The 15,588-nt window shown below is 39.7% G+C and overlaps 2 protein-coding genes across 2 annotated transcripts; one reads left to right on the plus strand and one right to left on the minus strand.

Moving 5' to 3' along the window:
- The first annotated feature begins 692 nt into the window (after positions 1 to 692).
- LOC145591978 (uncharacterized) lies at positions 693 to 2,084 on the plus strand. The gene has a single exon (XM_081648454.1). It carries the CDS (start codon positions 693 to 695, stop codon positions 2,082 to 2,084), a length of 1,392 nt encoding a protein of 463 aa, XP_081504580.1.
- Positions 2,085 to 9,146: 7,062 nt separating this feature from the next.
- Positions 9,147 to 14,348, minus strand: LOC145590603 (uncharacterized). Its single transcript, XM_081647028.1, has 2 exons — positions 12,645 to 14,348; positions 9,147 to 10,916 (listed from the first exon to the last, which is right to left on the minus strand). The coding sequence occupies exons 1-2, from the start codon at positions 14,172 to 14,174 to the stop codon at positions 10,110 to 10,112; spliced, it is 2,337 nt and encodes a 778-aa protein (XP_081503154.1). The 5' UTR covers positions 14,175 to 14,348; the 3' UTR covers positions 9,147 to 10,109.
- Positions 14,349 to 15,588: the final 1,240 nt, after the last annotated feature.

Below are 15,588 nucleotides of genomic sequence, written 5' to 3' on the forward strand. Positions count from 1 at the left end.
ATGAGGGAATGATCGCATTCCATCAAACCTTAGACCAACAAAAAAGCCAAATTGAAACATTGTTGGCCCAAAAAGTCCAAACTGAAGCCAAGCTTACCAGTCTCACCAAGCAAAATGAAGCCCTCCGTAGCCAAATACAGTCAGTCGCTTCCAAAACCATTAATACCAGAAAAAACACTGAAAGTATAGCCATGCAGCTCGATATGTCAGGTGTCTTTCATACCCCTAACGGGGAAAAAGGATCTAACACTAGGGAAACAACCCTAGATCTGGACTCTTTGAATGCAGGAACCCCTAAGCAGAATAGACAAGAAGGATCTGAGGAGGGAAAGATAGAGAAGATAGTCAAAGAGTACCTCAAGGCAATAGAAGCCAAGATCGCCAAGATCCCTGGAATGCCAAAGCCCATGGAGGAAGAAGCATCAGATGGCTATATAGAGTCTCCTTTCTCAGAAGAGATCGCCATGGTAGAAGTGCCAAAGAGGTTCAGCACACCCAGCATGGCCATGTACGATGGAACAACAGACCCTGATGAGCATGTATCCCTTTACAAGCAGAAGATGATGACCAGCTCAATCCCTAGAGACATCAGGGAGGCCATCATGTGCAAAGGCTTTGGAGCCACATTATCAGGTCCAGCCTTAACTTGGTTCATTAATTTAGATAATGGGACAATTCGATCTTTTGCAGGAATGGTAAACCTATTCAAGATCCAGTTCGCCAGCAGCAGGAAAATAGAAAAGCAGTCATCGGATTTGTATCGTATTGTGCAAAGACACGGTGAATCCTTGAGAGATTACCTTAATAGGTTCAACAGGGAAAAGATTGGAATACACAAGTGTGATGCTCCTACAACCATTGAAGCGTTCAGAAGAGGATTGCTGGATCACAGTGAGCTCTACAAGGAATTGACCAAATATCCATGCACAACCTTTGAAGATGTACAAGCTAAGGCAATGGCTCAAGTCAGATTCGAAGAGGATGCATATGCAAGAAAGACTCCAGAGCTCAGAAAGGATGAAGATCGCCCGTCAAGAAGGAACAACAACTTCCCCAGGAGAGATAATCGATTCAAGCCGTATCAGCGTTCCCGCTTTGATGAAGGATCAGTCAACGCTGTCGAAGGAGAGTTTTCTGATTGGAGAGAAGATCCTGAGCTCCCACCAAAGTTGCACGAGTATTGCTTCAATGTCAATCCTGCAGGAGTAATAAGGACCTTGAACAAGATGGGAGATACTGTTCAGTGGCCTAGAAGGAGTGATAGGCCTGGGGAGAAGAAGGATCCATCCAGATGGTATGATTTCCATTCAGATATTGGTCACACTACTGACGAATGTGTCGCGCTCAGAAAGGAAGTTGCATACCTATTAAAGAAGGGCTACCTCAAAGAACTCTTGTCAGACAAATCTAAAGCTTCAGGGAAGGATAAAGAGTCCAAGCAAGGAGGTCCTCCACCCCCACCTCCAATTGTCAAAACCATCTGTTTCATATCAGGAGGGTCAGAAGTATGCGGCCTAACATATTCAGCAGCGAAGCGGCACGCAAAGGAAAGTAACAAAGAGCAATCAGACAAGAGGGAAAAATCAAAGATAGGCATCCCTATCATGTTTGAAGAAAGCGACGCAGTAGAAGGTCATCATGACGGCCTAGTAATCTCACTCCCAGTTGGAAATTGCATGATTAAGCGAATCCTAGTTGACAATGGAAGTTCTACAAACATCATCATGCTGGATACCCTGAAGCACATGAACATAGATGAGAAGAATATTGTTAACAAGTCAACAATGCTAGTGGGATTCAGTGGGGAAACCAAGAAGACAAGTGGAGAGATTACATTGGCAACATATGCAAAAGGGATCAACCTACAAGTCAAATTTTTAGTAATCGATACCCTGTCCTCATACAATATGATTTTGGGAAGACCTTGGATACACGAAATGAAAGCCATCCCTTCTACGTACCATCAGGTCATCAAGTTTCCTACTAGATGGGGAATTCAAGAAATCAGAGGAGATCCTAGGGAAGCCAAAGAATGCTACAAGATAGCACTGAAAGCAACATCTGCGGAAAAGAGTTCAGCATAGCAATCAGAGGATCAGCTGGGCCAAGAGAAGTTGAGTATATCAGAAGAGCAAGAAGCTACTGAAGTCCATCTGAACCCCTTACATCCAGATCAGAAAGTCAGAATAGGGTCAGAGCTTAAAGCGGAAATCAGACAACAAATTCACGACTTTCTAGAAGAAGAGAAAGATGTGTTTGCTTGGACCCACGAAGACATGAAAGGCATTCCCCCAGAAGTTATCACTCACAAGCTAAACGTAGACCCAATGCATACACCAGTGAAGCAAAAAAGAAGAAAATTCGCGCCAGAAAGGAACAAGATCATTAACGAAGAAATTCAAAACCTACTGAAGACTGGAAAAATCAGAGAAGTAAGGTACCCAGAGTGGCTTGCCAACGTGGTGGTAGTAAGAAAGAAGAATGGGAAATAGCGGATTTGCATAGATTTCACAGACATCAACAAGGCTTGCCCGAAAGACCCATTCCCTTTACCTCACATTGATGCCATGGTAGACGCCACAGCAGGACACGAACTGTTATCCTTTATGGACGCCTACAGTGGTTACAACCAGATCCTCATGCACAAGGACGACCAGGAAAAGACAGCCTTCATTACCAGTCAAGGAATATATTGCTACAAGGTGATGCCTTTCGGATTGAAGAACGCAGGAGCAACATACCAAAGGTTGGTAAACAAGATGTTTGAAAAACAAATTGGGAACACGATAGAAGTCTACATAGATGATATGGTAGTTAAATCCAAGAAGGCAGAAGATCATGTCAGAAACCTCAGAGAAGCATTCGTCATCCTGAAACAATATGGCATGAAGCTGAACCCTACAAAGTGCACGTTTGGAGTACAGTCAGGAAAATTCTTGGGATACATGGTTACGCAAAGAGGAATAGAAGCCAGTCCAGAACAGGTCAAAGCTATCCTAGATCTAGAACGACCAAAATCCAAGAAGGATGTACAGAGCTTAACAGGGAAAATCGCGGCATTGAACAGGTTCATCTCAAAGTCTTCAGAAAAGAACAGAGCCTTCTACGAGGTACTGAAAAAGAACAAGGAGTTTAAATGGGAACAAGAACATGATGAAGCATTCCAGAAGCTGAAAGAATACCTAGCCAACCCGTTGATTCTCTCCAAACCTAAAGAAGGGGAACCACTCCAGCTGTACCTTGCAGTGTCTGAAGGGACGGTCAGCGCAATCCTCACAAGAGAAGAAGAAAAGGAACAATTTCCAATCTACTATGTCAGCAAGACCCTGCTCAGTGCGGAAACACGATACGCCTCACTGGAGAAAATCATTTTAGCCTTGTTCACTGCTTCAGTAAAGCTACGTCCATACTTCGAGAGTCATCCCATACAAGTACGGACCAACTACCCCATCAGAGCTATCATGAGAAAACCAGAAATGTCAGGAAGGATGGAAAAATGGGCCCTACATCTAAGCAGGTACGACATACAGTACGAACCCAGGACGACAGTCAAATCTCAAGCTTTAGCAGACTTCGTGGCAGACTTCAGCCCTACACTTGAAGAAGAAGCACAAAAGGAAGTACTAGCCTTACAGGAACCAAAGGCTGCACAAAAATGGACACTCCATACAGATGGTGCAGCAAACATACGAGGAGTGGGCTTAGGAGTAGTACTGACATCACCCCAAGGAGACAAGATAGCACAGGCAATAAGGTGCAACTTCAAGGCTACCAATAATGAAGCCGAATATGAAGCGCTCATTACAGGACTAACCGTTGCAAGAGATATGAAGATACAACACCTAGAAGTAATCTCTGACTCTTTACTCATGGTAAACCAAATCAACGGGCAGTATGCAGCGAAGGACACCAGAATGATTACCTACCTAGAAGTCACAAAGAAGCTCATCAAGGAATTCAAGGAGTTCAAGATAGAACAAGTACCCCGGAACCTAAACACCAAAGCAGATGCATTGGCAAATTTGGGATCAAACATCAATCCAGAAGAATTTGGGGCGATCCCTCTAGTACATGTACTCTCACCAGCCATAGAGAAGGAATCAACCATGAGTGTCTACGAAATTCAAACAGGCCCTACAGAAGAAGAAGACAACAGTTGGATAACACCCCTGAAGGAATACCTCCTGGGCAACACGAAACCAACAGGGAAAGTAACAGCTCAAGCATTCGCTCAGAAAGCCTCCAAGTACTGCCTAATCAGCAATGTACTCTTCAAGAAGTCTGCAGCAGGACCGTTCTTAAGATGCCTGGAAAGAAAAGAAGCTCAACAAGTCTTACAATCCTTACACAGTGGAGAATGCGGAAATCACTCCGGAGGAAGAAATTTAGCCAACAGGACACTCAGAATGGGATACTACTGGCCCAGTATGAGAAAGGACGCAGTTGAGTTCGCCAAGAAATGCTTAGCATGCCAAAAACATGCGCCCTTGACACACAAGCCATCAGAAGAGTTACACCCAACATTGACATCGTGGCCATTTATGAAGTGGGGAATGGATATAGTAAAATTACCACCGTCATCAAGGCAGAGAGTGTACTTCTTAGCAATGACAGACTACTTTTCCAAATGGATTGAAGCAGAAGCGTACAAGGAGATCAAGGATAAGCACGTCATTTCATTTATAAAGAGGAACATTCTAAGTAGATTCGGGGTACCAGCGGAGATCATTACAGACAACGGGTCTCAATTCATCAGCAACAAAACCACCAAGTTCTGTAAGGAATGGAACATCTCCCTTATCACATCTACACCAAGATACCCACAAGCGAATGGACAAGCAGAATCAAGTAACAAAGTCCTTATAGGCAACATGAAGAAAAGGCTGGAGGGAGCCAAAGGGAAATGGGCAGACGAACTACCCAACATATTGTGGGCAGACAGAACAACTCCTAAAGGCGCTACAGGTCATACCCCTTTTCTCACTGGTGTACGGATGTGAAGCAGTAATACCGACAGAGGTAAAAGTGCCTACAGCAAGGTACGGACTGATGACAGAAGAAAGAAACCAAGCAGAACTAATTCACAATTTAGACACAGTAGAGGAGCTAAGGGAAGACGCACAAATGAGAATGGCAGCATACCAACAGGAAGTAGCAAGATCCTTCAACAAGAACGTTAAAGTCAAAGCCTTCAAGCTAGGAGACTGGGTCCTCAGAAAGGTATACGAAAACACCAAGGAAGTTAATGCAGGAAAGCTAGCACCCAACTGGGAAGGACCCTATGAAATCACCAAGGTAGTAGGTAATGGAGCATACAGGCTCAGGAATGCAGAAGGGAAAGAAGTGCAGCGAAGCTGGAACGCAGCACATTTAAAATTATATCATTTCTGAAGAAGGTACGCAATTGTTATTTCTATTTTGTATTTCAAGAAAACACAAAAAAAACAGGAAAACAAGCAAAAATACAAAAAAATCAGAAAACACAAAAACACAAAAATCTCCAACAGCCAGATTCAGCACGAAAGGTACTCATCTATCTTTATCTTTTGTCAATTTACTTTATGATCATTACGATTACTGACTTTGGCATCGGAGGGCCGTTGGGGAAACCCACGGCCACCCCTCACCTTCTTCTGTTTTGCAAGGAACACGACCGACATTACTGAACAAGGATGCGACAAGTCCTTTCACTATAGAACAAAGGCAAGGCATTCCTGAAAAGAACAGACCTACTACCCTCACAAAACTTACAAACACACGTAAGTAACACCATTACTATACAACTGTAATACAACTGTAATAAATTCGTGATACAACTGCAAACACACCACACTATGCAGAAACGACAATCACACAGCAAGAAAGACAGAAATACTTAGTTGCATTGCAACAAAATTAAACAAAGCATCCAGCTACGGAAGCGTAGCACAAAATAAAAACAAATTATCCAGACTGCACTAAGGCAGTAAACAGAAACAGCATCCAATGTAGTACATTTTTGATTAAAAAGAAAGGTGACACAACACCAGCTAAACTAATTTTCTCCCGTGTTGTCAGCAGGGGCCGCTTCTTCAGCTACAGGCTTCATCACCTCTGGGGCATCCTTCACTTCTTCATTGTGAGGAGAGTTCACTTCCTCATCAGCAAAGCTCAGCAGTAGGGAACCACGAGCAGCAGTCCCTTCAGGAAACGCCTTCTCAAAAGAAGCCTTGTCACCATCATAATCCCAAGCCTCATGCTTTCCTTGCTGAAACTCCTCCATCATCTCAAGACGTGCCTTCCCATAATAGTACGTAGCAGCATCAATGGCCTCATTATCAGCTTCCTTCAGGGTACTCTTCAACCCGTCCCGCTCAGAAATACAGTCCCGATGCTTAGCCCATTCAGACTTCAAAGCCTCAATAGCAGCCTTGTATTTGTCAAACAGAGCATCACGCTCCTTCTTCATAGCCTCATACACCCGAGAAAATTCTGACACCTTGCCTAAAACACCAAGGCAGGACTGGAGGCTCTGCACAGCAAAGATGAAGCGTAAGAAGCATATTTCAATAAGGTCGGTTTTATGCAAAAAAAATTTGGAAGTACACTATACCTGGAAGGACTGTACAGCCGCTTCTTGTGAAAGATCAGCAAAAGTCATTGAAGACTGGCGATCCTTGAAGGAAGGAAACAACAAGGTATCCACATGTGGAGCAAGAGAATCAAAGGAAAACTCAGCAGCGTCAACATCAATGGGTATCTCCAACTTCCTCTTAAGACCAGCACGAGGCGGAGGCGGAGGTGCAGCACCCCTAGGAGCAACCATCTTGATGGGAACAGCTTCAGAAGTCTGGGGGGACGAACGAGACTTAAGACGGCCCAAGATGGAAGATGAGCTAAGAAGATCATGAGACCTCAGTGACCTTGATGTATCTACAAGGAATACAGTCAATTCAAAAATTGTACAACAAGGATCACATCAAATATATACAGCAAGGACGCTAATAACAAACAACCAAGACCAACAAGTACGCGCAAATATGTTCAACAAGGAAACAGCCAATTCAAAAACAAAAACACACAGACTAAAAACCAACCACGCATTCACAAAAGCATAAGCGCAACAAAACATCGAAACTCACAAGGGAGAAAGAAAACAAACCTTGAGACATGGCTGGAGCAACTTTTTATTCAGAATCAGACTCGTCCAAAGACTTAATTTGAATAACTACTTCAGGCTGCGTCAGTTTGATGAAAGACCTCTCGTCTGCACTCAACTCGTATAACTTGTCTATCAAAGATGGAGACTGAGAGCGTTGCTTCAATTTACTCACTGCAACCAACAGGCAAATAAGCCCAAATCAACAAAGAAGGAGAGAAGAACATAAAAGAATAAGAAAACAAAATACCTTCGGCCTCAACAGTGTCAATCAAAAAATCACAATCATCACCCAACGAATCAATCCTCACAAAGAATAACTTGTGATACCACTTCTTGTCAAACGCCTTCTCCAAATCAGTCACCAAAGGACCAACACCATCCTTCAGGCGAAGACCAACCCGACCTTTACCACTGGTCCTGATAGTGTAAGGGTAACACAAATCCCTCACATCAAGTTCCATACCCAATTTCACACTCAGCAAATCCAGAATTCTCAATACCCTCCAAGTTTGGGGCAATAATTGACAAGGCGAAACCCTAACTCTAGAAAGAAATTGACGAACAAGAGCAGAAAAAGGAAACGTATGCCCAATTACAAAAGGGTACTCAAAGAAACACACCCAACCAGGGGCAATCCAGTCAGCCCTCTCCCTGGCTGACGGAATTTTCACCACAACCCCATCAGGAAAACGTGCAAGTGCAGCGATGTTCTGGACTTCCTCCTTCGTAACAGTGGAAGGATAGGTATCCTTGACAGGAAAGACATTCTGCGCCACCAAGTTCGGCTTTTTCACACCCTCCTCCACCCCAGCAAACACCACTCTCACATGATCATCCATCGCAAAAACAAGAGAAAAGAAAAATACAAAGTAAAACAGAGCAAACAGAGAGGAGAGAGAAAATACCTGATGAAATTGAAATTAGGGGCAAAGCAATTGAAGTGATTAGACAACAGCCTGCACACCCAATAAATACCAAAGACGGAAATAAAACCGCCCTTCACAGTTATCGAGGAACTTGCTTTAAAACCGCCACCACTTTCTATGTTGCTAACCGTTGGAGCAATTTCTGAATTTCAAAATATTTTCTAGAATTTTCTTTAGGTAATTTTCACTTCCAAATACTTGGAAATAAAAATTAGGGGCAATTGTTGGGCCCGTATTGTAATACGATCCATAACATCTAGGGCATCAGTCCAAGATCAATGGTTCAGCAAAAATAGGCAAAACGACTTGATTGGAGTAAACAAGGAAAGCACCATCATACGTATCAATCAAGAGGATACTTGCCAAAAATACACCTACAGAACAGGGAAGAAGATAAATCAAGAAGATCTTCTTCGTTTTGAATATATTCTGAAAATATTTGTAAACCCTAGAGATCCCTAGGTATAAATAAGTGTAATTAGACATTTTTAGCACTCATGTACGCACATATACTCTGAATATAATAGAATTACTCTGCATTCATCTACGGAGCTTCGTCCCTACTGAAGAAGGAGGCTAATCCTTATTCAGTATTGTATCTCTAAACTTACTCTTTTCATAGTAGAGTTCATTCTGTTTGTTTATTGTAGTTTCATTGCTTACCTATTGCTTTATTATTGCTATATTGCTATTTTATGCGCTTTTGGTAGTATGATTGTTGTTACCCCTCAAACCTAGCAGATTCTCATATGTCCTTGTTGAGATTTGCCTAAACACCTTTCATCCCCAGCATGAGAACCAAAAAGCATTCTTTGTAAACAAGGAAAAGGCAGGCTATCAAATATTAGCAGGCACATGCCAGAATTATACACATCCAAGGCATTTTCCAATCATACCCTTTAGTCATCTCATTCTCTTGCATCTTTAAGGCATCATATATAAAGTCCAAACAACATTTTGTCCAACACAACTGGTTATGACAATATTTTGCAAATAAAATTTTGATTTACTAACACCAAAAGTGAAATACAAATTTGAAGTTTATCATCAAAACTATGTGATGAAATACAAATTTGAAGTGTATCATCAAAACTTTGTGATGCATCAATTTTTATACATACCCCTACTTCGAGGAAGAGGTAGATGAAAATAGCACCAAGAAATATCACTAATTTATGCTTAATAGTTGCTTCCTTTTGGTCCACTTTCTGTACAATCCCAGAGTTCTCAACAACTAAGGACCTTGAAATAGCATCACTGTACATGACCTCAGCGCACCATTGCATCTGATTGCAACAGGTATGTAGGTTTCAGATCAGAATTCTTTCCTGCATCTATTTGATTGAATAAGAGAGCTAAGTATGAACAGATCTGACACTTACCACCAAACTTAACTGCATAACAGAGAACAGAGATTTCTCATAATTTCTAACATAACAAGAATTGCTTCATCATAGGAACATCATTTTCACCACTTCGTTTGCAGTATCACTGGAGGGTCTACTTGACCAACTTATATACATTGAAAAACAAGCTCTTCATATTGTCGCAGCTCCAAACATCGGTAATCTGACATGCTCCGAAATTAACAAGCACCAGTTCATCAAAATGAAAGAAATTACATATGAGATACCTCATATTAGTAGAATTCTTGCAAGCAACTTGATTGTTATTTACTTGATTTTTTCTGAACACTTGCTCAGTTGACTTACATTGTTGCTTAAAAACTTTCTCATTTCTCTCAATCAAAATCACATTAATTGCTTCAGGCAGCTACATATAATACAGCTTCTGTCTCAGACCAAATACCAAACTTAATCTGGAGTCATAGCTGAAAATTTCTGCAGACAAGACTACCCAGTTTCAGTAACATACCCAAGATTGACCTTACTGTCCAAAGAGTAATCTTGTTCAATACTACTTAGCTGTTCGTCAACAAAAGGCACACAATTAATTCCAAAAGCCACAGCTAATATGAAATTATGCCAGATGATGGAAAGCAGTTGCATCTTTTACTATTTTCGATTTTAATCTCTTCATTCTCACCAGTAATCCCCACACGAACATTCTCCTTGCTTGAAATGGTGAAACCGATTAGAATCCCTTACTATAATAAGCCTTCCTTCAAGCTTCGAAATGTGCTTAATAGCTGTATGGCAATCTTCACAAATTCTCAAGTTTTTCATAACACGTATAGGTTTATGTTTCGGTAGAGTCAAAATCCCATAAGCAACAGCTAGTCTTTCACTATGATACTTGAGCATGTGCTCTTTTTCCTCCTCATCAACATCGTGTAACACCAACTTTATGGATGACACATAACCATCTTGCTTCATTCTTGATTCCAACTCTTCTAAGAATGAATAAATCCTGTCTTTTTCTGGGTGGCAAGTATCGCCAGCTGCAAATGTATGGATCTTGTTTTGCACTTCAAGCCAACTATACCCAGGCACCTTTTTAACCCCTTTGTCCCTCATGTTCAGTCTCATTTGTCGAACATCATACCATCTGCCTGAAATCGCATATAAATTTGAAAGAAGCACATACATTCCCGAGTTACCAGGCTCCATTGCAAAGATATTCTCAGCAGCCTTTTCTGCAAGCTCAATATTCCCATGAACCTTAGCTGCACCAAGCAAGGCACCCCACGTTGCAGCATCTGGTGAAAATGGCATGTTCCTAACCAAGTTCTGTGCTTCATCTAAATTTCCTGCTCGGCCTAGAAGATCAATCATACATGTATAGTGTCGTGGGCTTGGTACTACGCCATAATCAGAGTACATAGCATAGAAATATTGTTTGGCTCTGTCAACTAAACCAGCATGAGCACAGGCCGACAGCACAGCCACCTGAAAGGCCAATCAATCCAATAAGCAAGACATTTTATAAACAAGGGTATCTAAAAGTGAAAAAGAAAAATGAACAAGAGGAAGTAGTTTCCAGTTTTACTCCTTTGTCACAGGTATTAATGAATCTATTTGTACATGCAATTAATTTGGTTCTGTATTTGCAAAACATTAGCTGTAAGCAGTCTTCAAACATATTAGGCTCAGATTTACTGGCACAATATAGATGGGGAAGACATCTTCTGGGAAATAATGGTGCAGCTAGAAACCACTGATAATAGTTTCAAGAACAAAGGAAGCTAGTAGAAACCAAAGCGTAAACAAAAATACAATGCCAAGTAAAGATATTTTTACTTCTTCCCTTTCTTATAATAAGATTTCAATCCAATTACAGACAGCTACTAAAAATTTTGAGAAAAATAGAGAAATAGCAAGGGAACGAGAAATCCATATACTTATGGAAATCCTGGAAATATCACACGTAGATGAAGGAAAAAAATAATTCAGGGACACAATTGAGAATATTATCACTTCAAGTTACCTACCATTTCAACCCCAATCTAACTAGCTCAATCACAAATCCATAATTCTCTTATTCTCTAAATGCTCCAAACCTAAAATTGTGAATGGAATAGCAATTGGCATACTCCTTTTGGGTGTAGAAGACGGAATTAACCGTCCAATAAACATTGCAATAAAAGCTAAGACAACAACACAGAAGCGTCCATGTTTGGATACTATATGCTACTTTGGAGTCAAATTTTCTTTATTCTTTATATTTTGGTTATTAATTATTAAATTAAAATGTTGCATTTCTTACCATTCAAACAAAAAAAAAATGTTGCATTTCTTATGACAATGAATCATACAGCTCTTTTTCTTTTTTTTTCTTTTTTTTTTTTTGTGTTTTGGGCTGAAGACAAGAAATCATGGAGTAAAGACCAGACCTAAATGAGATGACCATGCATGTTAAGGAGCTGCACAAAACTGTTATGAAGGAGACAGGTCAGAGACTGTGACATAAGCCCCATCAGATATAGACATAGGAATGGGCATTAGGTGCCAGATGTCAATATCTATAATTAGCAGTTACCAAATTAGCTATGGACAGTATGGAGGCATTCCTCTAGCTTAGATATGAATCTATAAATAACTATGATGTAGAGACATTCAACTTTATGCTTGACACAAAATTGACTGTGTGACTGAAAAAGGAATGTATAACACAAAGAAGCTTCATTTTGGGAATGCTTGACCATGCTCTGTATGAAGTTGGGTATGCCAATATGGAAAATGTGAAACAAGAATAATTGCAGTGTCAATAGTAACAAATATTACTTCTTGTTTAACATCAAGGACGGACATATAAAAAGGGGTAACATCACACAGGCCAAGTTGTGAATAGCCATTAGACGGCATAATATTATTTTTTTTTTCCCCAAATTTCACCAATTCTGTTTTAATCATCATCCTAACTTGTACAAGTTTCTGTATCATGATTCAACCAGAAGATTCTGTCTACTATCACCCCCACTGATCAAGTGATCCTCCTAACTAGAAGAAAAGAAAAAAATCCATGTAATTCAAAGCAAATATCATGTGATTCAAATAATGCTCAGAGTCCTAGTACTGTACAAATGTGAATGCATATAGTGTAATGGTTTAACACATAAAATAAAGGGTCTGAAATAGACATCTTATGTACATAAACAAATAGATTTGTGTAAATACCAAGGTTGTATCATCGGCTCTAGTCCCACATTTAGTCATTGACTCAAATACTGCCAGAGCTTGTAGGCCAAACCCATGTCTTGCATAGCCAGCAATCATAGTATTCCATGAAACAGTATCCTTTTCAAGTATGCCCTTAAAGACACAGTTCGCTTTATGAATGCTTCCACACTTGCAATACATAGCAACTAATGCATTTCCTACATAGGTTGCACTTTCATAACCTATTTTAGTGACTTGCCCATGCATTTGCATACCTAATTCTAAAACACCAGTATCAGCACATGTGCTCAAAACGCAGGTATACACCGATCTGTTTGACCTCTCTCCATTTCTATGCATCTTTGCAAATAGAAGTAAAGCCTCCTCGCTATGACTACTTTGAGCATAACCCGCAATCATCGCTGACCATGAGATAGAATCCCTCTCTTGCATCATATTGAACAAATTCCTAGCTTCTTGAATATCACCCCTTTGCGCATAGCCACTAATCATTGTATTCCAAGAACTTATACTACGAGTAGGCATTGCCTCAAAGAGTTCCCTGGCAACATCTATGCTGTTATTATGCATATAACCTGCAATTATAGAATTCCATGATACTACACCCTTCTCTGGCATCTGATCAAATACTGTCCGAGCTTCATCCAACATACCCTTTTGTATATAACCAGAAACCATTGCTGTCCATGTAAATGCATCCCTGCTTGGACACTTCATAAACAAATTGTGGGCCTCAGATAGCTGCCCATTCTGAGCATAAGCTGATATCATAGTGTTCCATGAAACCTCATCTCTGTCAGGCATCCTATCAAAAATTTCTCTGGCTTCAATCAGCCTATTGGCCTTCACATACCCGCCCATCAAGCAATTCCATGACACCAATTCCCACCCTCCTCTTGACTCGAACAACGCAGCAGCCTCATTAACTCTCCCATTCTGCACATATGCTGCAATCATTCCATTCCATGATATAGAATTCTTTCTTGGCATCCTAGCAAACAATTCCCTAGCCTCATCCACAAACCCACCTCGGGCATACCCCGACAGCATTGTATTCCAAGACACGATATCTCTTACAGGCATTTTCTCGAAAAAACATCTAGCAGAAGCAAGATTCTGGTGCAGGACATATCCATTCAACATCAAATTCCAAGAAAACAAGTCTCTCATTGGCATTTCATCAAACATCTGGTGGGCATCCCGAAATCTGCGATTAGACAAATAACCAGATATCATTGAATTCCAAGAAACAACAGTTCTACTTGGCATTGAATGGAAGAGTTCGAGAGCTGATTCGAAATGGCCTCTTCTCATATAATTGGTTATCTGGGTATTCCATTTGATTATATCTTCTTCTGAGAATTGAAGTTGATTTAAATTCTGTAAGTTGCTTTGGGTATTGAAGTTTTTGGATGTTGGCGGTGTTACAATTCTTGTGCTAGTAAGTGAACTGATGGAGAAATGCTTTCTGAAAGCACGAACACAGGAATGCTGCATTGATCGCCGCCAACAGCAATTCCCGGCCATTACTCGGTTTTATGAAAGATTTGAAGAAACATACGTAAGCTAGCACTGTCAATTCGGATTCGATTCTGAATGAAATGGTTTCGGTTTAAAACGGGTTCATCATTGCAGCGTGGTTCAGTTCCATTCTGATTATCATCGAGTTGAATCAATTTTGGTTTATTTTTGTGCGGATTTTATTTGGTTAAAGTTGCAAATAGTTCTTGTCAAAAAAAAAAAAAAAAAAAGTTGCAAATAGTTTGGGCCATAAGTTGTTGGGGTCATACTCGGCGGGTTGGTTTGAAACGAGTCATTTTGGGAGCGGGTTTGCCTGGGATACTACGGGCTTGAGTTCTTGTCAGCTCGTTTATAATCGGGTCAGGAATTATACGAGTCTAGTTTATCAAGTAGCTGGTCAAATCGTCGGGTTCATGTTATTGGCGGGTCGATTTGGATCGATGGAAAAAAAGTGGGTCTATTTGATTTGGATTAATTTTGGTCGGGTTAAACCGAGTCTAAACAAGTTTTATTAGATTGAAGTAGGTTTGGTTTCATATCTATTCGAGATTTAAACACATCAGTTCATTTTTAGTTATTGATTGTTATCATCTTACTTTATCATACTTTATACTATGCAAATTTATACGGTATTTTGTATTAACATTATCACATCATTTTTTTGGCTATTTGTATGATCAGTTTAGAAATCATGTCACAATCATAATTGAGTTATTGAATTATGTATGGATTATCATTGATTTTATGTTATGTTGATCACTTTTATTATTCACTAGTTTTGTGCCCGTACGATGTTTGGTTTGTTTGTTGATTTTTAAGATTAATTTTTTAATCTATATTTCAAATTTTAAAATATCATTATTAATTTAAAATTAGTTAGAAATTCATGTGCTTTTGGGACGATTTAAACGATGTAGTAGACATGTAATGACTAATAATACACAAAAAATAGTAAAAAAAAATTGTTCTAAGCACGTTGGGTTAACCCGATCTGAAATGACTCATGATCTGACCCGATTGACAGGTCTACATACAGTTAAAAAAATCATATTAGATTGTAAAGTATACTGTTTGAATCGTTTGGAATATATTATATACAAATGAATGTTGTATGTTTTGAACTAATTCCTTCACTCTAAAAAATATTATAATATAAAAAATAAATTTAGATGATAATTATTGAGAATTATAATCTAATATTTTTTTTAATAAATTAAAATTTACTTTGTACATATGAAATATTAGTATTTTATATCAAAAATAAAACTCTAAATTAACAATTTTATGCTAAAATTTTATCCCAAATTAATTGAAAATAGAACTTTAAACTAACTTTTTTATCCTACGAAATCTATCCAAATTCATCCCAGATGACGCGACACTTGGCGAAAAGTTGGAATGTCAAATGTCGTTGTCTCGT

The sequence above is a fragment of the Chenopodium album genome, chromosome 18 (assembly GCF_948465745.1).
Source record: "Chenopodium album chromosome 18, dcCheAlbu1.1, whole genome shotgun sequence".
Lineage (NCBI taxonomy): Eukaryota > Viridiplantae > Streptophyta > Magnoliopsida > Caryophyllales > Amaranthaceae > Chenopodium > Chenopodium album.

Excerpts from the sequence above, each read along its gene's own strand:
- LOC145591978 (XM_081648454.1), top strand. The coding sequence starts at position 693 with ATGGTAAACCTATTCAAGATCCAGTTCGCCAGCAGCAGGAAAATAGAA.
- LOC145590603 (XM_081647028.1), bottom strand. The coding sequence starts at position 14,174 with ATGGCCGGGAATTGCTGTTGGCGGCGATCAATGCAGCATTCCTGTGTT. Across the intron at positions 10,917-12,644 it reads GAGCCGATGATACAACCTTG|GTGGCTGTGCTGTCGGCCTG; the intron begins GTATTTACACAA and ends TTGGCCTTTCAG.